The 1166-nt window shown below is 48.3% G+C and overlaps 1 protein-coding gene across 1 annotated transcript in view; it reads left to right on the forward strand.

Moving 5' to 3' along the window:
* Positions 1–1166, forward strand: part of SYNRG (synergin, gamma) — a 110824-nt gene that overhangs the window by 92692 nt on the left and 16966 nt on the right. Inside the window, exon 16 of the mRNA XM_012648636.1 lies at positions 479–627. Coding sequence (XP_012504090.1) covers positions 479–627 — 149 coding nt within the window. The remainder of the gene's footprint in view (positions 1–478; positions 628–1166) is intronic.

Below are 1166 nucleotides of genomic sequence, written 5' to 3' on the forward strand. Positions count from 1 at the left end.
TTACTCAGGCTGGTCTCGAACTCCTGACCTTGAGGGATCCACCTGCCTCGGCCCCCAGAGTGCTAGGATTACAGGCGCGAGCCACCGCGCCCGGCCTGTTCTAAGCCTTTTGTATTTACCCATTTAATCCTCTCAGCCATCCTTGAAGGAGGTACTATTATTATCCCAACTTTATTCTTGAGGACAGTGAGCCACAGAGAGGTTACATGACTTATCCGAGGTTACATAGCTAGTAAGAGGCAAAGGTGGGATTTGAGCCCCAAGCAGCATAGCTCTAGAGTCTGTGCTCTGGCCAGTAAGCTGTACTGCAGTGTTGGGGGTAGATTGGTCCCAAAGAATAGTAAGTTCACCTCTGTCCACCCCTGTCTTACCATCTTAATTCCAACTAAGATATCAGCAAACAGTAATGCTGCCCTCTCCTGCTCATCTCTTTCTCTAGACTTCCAGTGCCTGACTCTCTGCTCTCTCACCCCATCAGGTGTTGTCGAAGTGTACAGGGTAACCAAGCGTGTGGAGCTGGGGATAAAGGCCACTGCGGTGTGCAGTGAGAAACTCCAGCAGTTGCTGAAGGACATCGATAAAGTATGGAATAACCTAATCGGCTTCATGTCACTCGCCACACTCACAGTAAGCCCATGGTTCAATTCAGCAGTTGCTTTCCTTTCCAGAAACCTGAGTGGTAAAGCAGGGTGTACATTCCTGTGATGGCACTTACGGAGGCTTTAGGTGCCTCCTGGATCACATTGTGTTGAAGGAGGGAGATGATGTGCGGTTAGTTGAATAGTACCGGATGGGCTCTGGATAGCTCCGGGCCCATTGTACCTAAACAAAATCAGAGTATAGGAAATCATTCACCCTGTCTACATTGCTCTTAATTCACATACATATGTGAAAGTTTTGCAAAGCATTGCTTTGAGTCCATTTGCACTTCTCATTATTTATGTCTCTGTGTATGTCCTTTAAAAAGCTGTATGTTCCCTGGTTGTCTAGTGTGGGATGCGGGGAGCTATATGAAGCCAGGTGTGTGGCACATACCTGTAGTCCTAGCTAGCTATTCGGGAGGCTGAGGTGGGAGGATCACTTGAGCCTAGGAGTTTAAGGCTATAGGAAGCTGTAATCTTGCCACTGTACTCTAGCCTGGGGTGACAGAGCAAGACACCCATCTC

The sequence above is a fragment of the Propithecus coquereli genome, unplaced genomic scaffold, assembly GCF_000956105.1.
Source record: "Propithecus coquereli isolate 6110/MARCELLA unplaced genomic scaffold, Pcoq_1.0 Scaffold291, whole genome shotgun sequence".
Lineage (NCBI taxonomy): Eukaryota > Metazoa > Chordata > Mammalia > Primates > Indriidae > Propithecus > Propithecus coquereli.